The following is a 1313-nucleotide window of genomic DNA, read 5'->3' as shown; positions in this document are numbered from 1 at the left end:
TCCGTGAGTAGAGAACTGAGATCGACACTTACAGCTACGTAGGACACAAAGTCGAAGGAGATATTATCTCCATTGATCGATAATAATACGTCCGATCTAGTGTTACAGGTTAAGACAACCGCACCTCTCATAAAACTTGCAAAAGATCCAGGTTCAAATCCTGGCACTGGATATTCTCTCGCACCTTGTATCCTCCGTCATTGTTATGCACCTCTTCGTTCTCGGATCGAATACTCGATGGAAGAAGAAAACGGCTCGAGCCAACTCGAAGTTCTTCCGGAACGTCTCAAACCTTCAAACGAAGCGGCGCGGTTCTCCTCCTTTTCCCACGCGGGGAAACCAATGGCACACTTTTCATAGGCGAGTTGCTTCCTGAACTTGTCCTCAATCTTCAGAGCTCTTAGAGTCCGTTGCCAGTCTCTATATTTATTAACCAGCTTCATTGCAGTCTTAATTCCCATCCCGCTCAAATTGCATGCATGAGAGTAGTCACATCCAGCGAGAACCTACTGGATCAGGTATCGATGTGTCTAGATGGGGACCGTCCCCGCTCACACAGGCATCAATGAACATCTCTTTAGTCCAGTCACGTAAATTAGCTAAATCAGCGCCGTACTTGTTGCGAAGTTCTCTAAAGGATAGCCGCTGGTCCTCTTGCTCGTTCGACTTTTCCTAGAATCGAGTTTATCGCAGAGCAGGAGAAACGATCGCACACCTTGAGTTTGCTACCGCCTTTCAAAGCCCAAGATATGTCGACGACCTGGCAGTCTCCAGCCTGGTCCAACTTCGCAATCATCACCTTGCAGCCGTACCTAAACAACACTTGGACAGCAAAGCGTACAACGGTCCGCAACACTTACGGGAGTACATCGCTATCCTCGGATATCACGGCATCGACCAGACCTGATGATGGAAAGAGGCGCATAACAGGCTCACTTCCGACGATCAAATCCATTACCAGCGGAATACATGTATCCGAGCTGAGCATCAGCTTCGTATGCCGCAACTATGAACTCCACCCCTAGAGCCTTCAAGGCACACATCACCTACTCGAACCAGATTTCCAATAGCCCATCATGTGATGAAACCGAACGATCACTATTTAGTATCCAGCATAGTCTAACAGGCTAGAACACTCACACCACTAACCAAACAAGAGAAAAATCCAGGTCCAAATACTGGCACTGGACATTCATGAGTACTCTGCACCTAATGATCCTATGGAGCACAGACGACATCGGCTAATAGTGATCTACAATACACTACGTGTCAACATCGTACAGTATAAAATCTACACTGAGAGCAGTCCAACA

General features: G+C 47.2%; 1 protein-coding gene across 1 annotated transcript; it reads right to left on the bottom strand.

Moving 5' to 3' along the window:
* Window positions 1-153: 153 nt before the first annotated feature.
* On the bottom strand, window positions 154-1043 carry Pmar_PMAR012102 (exonuclease, putative; the record flags this gene model as incomplete). The annotated part of the gene is made up of 6 exons (XM_002778181.1): window positions 154-292; window positions 331-506; window positions 556-672; window positions 716-812; window positions 861-903; window positions 959-1043. The coding sequence occupies 6 exons, from the start codon at window positions 1041-1043 to the stop codon at window positions 154-156; spliced, it is 657 nt and encodes a 218-aa protein (XP_002778227.1).
* Window positions 1044-1313: the final 270 nt, after the last annotated feature.

Source organism: Perkinsus marinus (assembly GCF_000006405.1).
Source record: "Perkinsus marinus ATCC 50983 genomic scaffold scf_1104296950332, whole genome shotgun sequence".
In the NCBI taxonomy this organism is placed as follows: domain Eukaryota; phylum Perkinsozoa; order Perkinsida; family Perkinsidae; genus Perkinsus; species Perkinsus marinus.
This window is presented reverse-complemented; position numbering and strand designations above follow the sequence as displayed.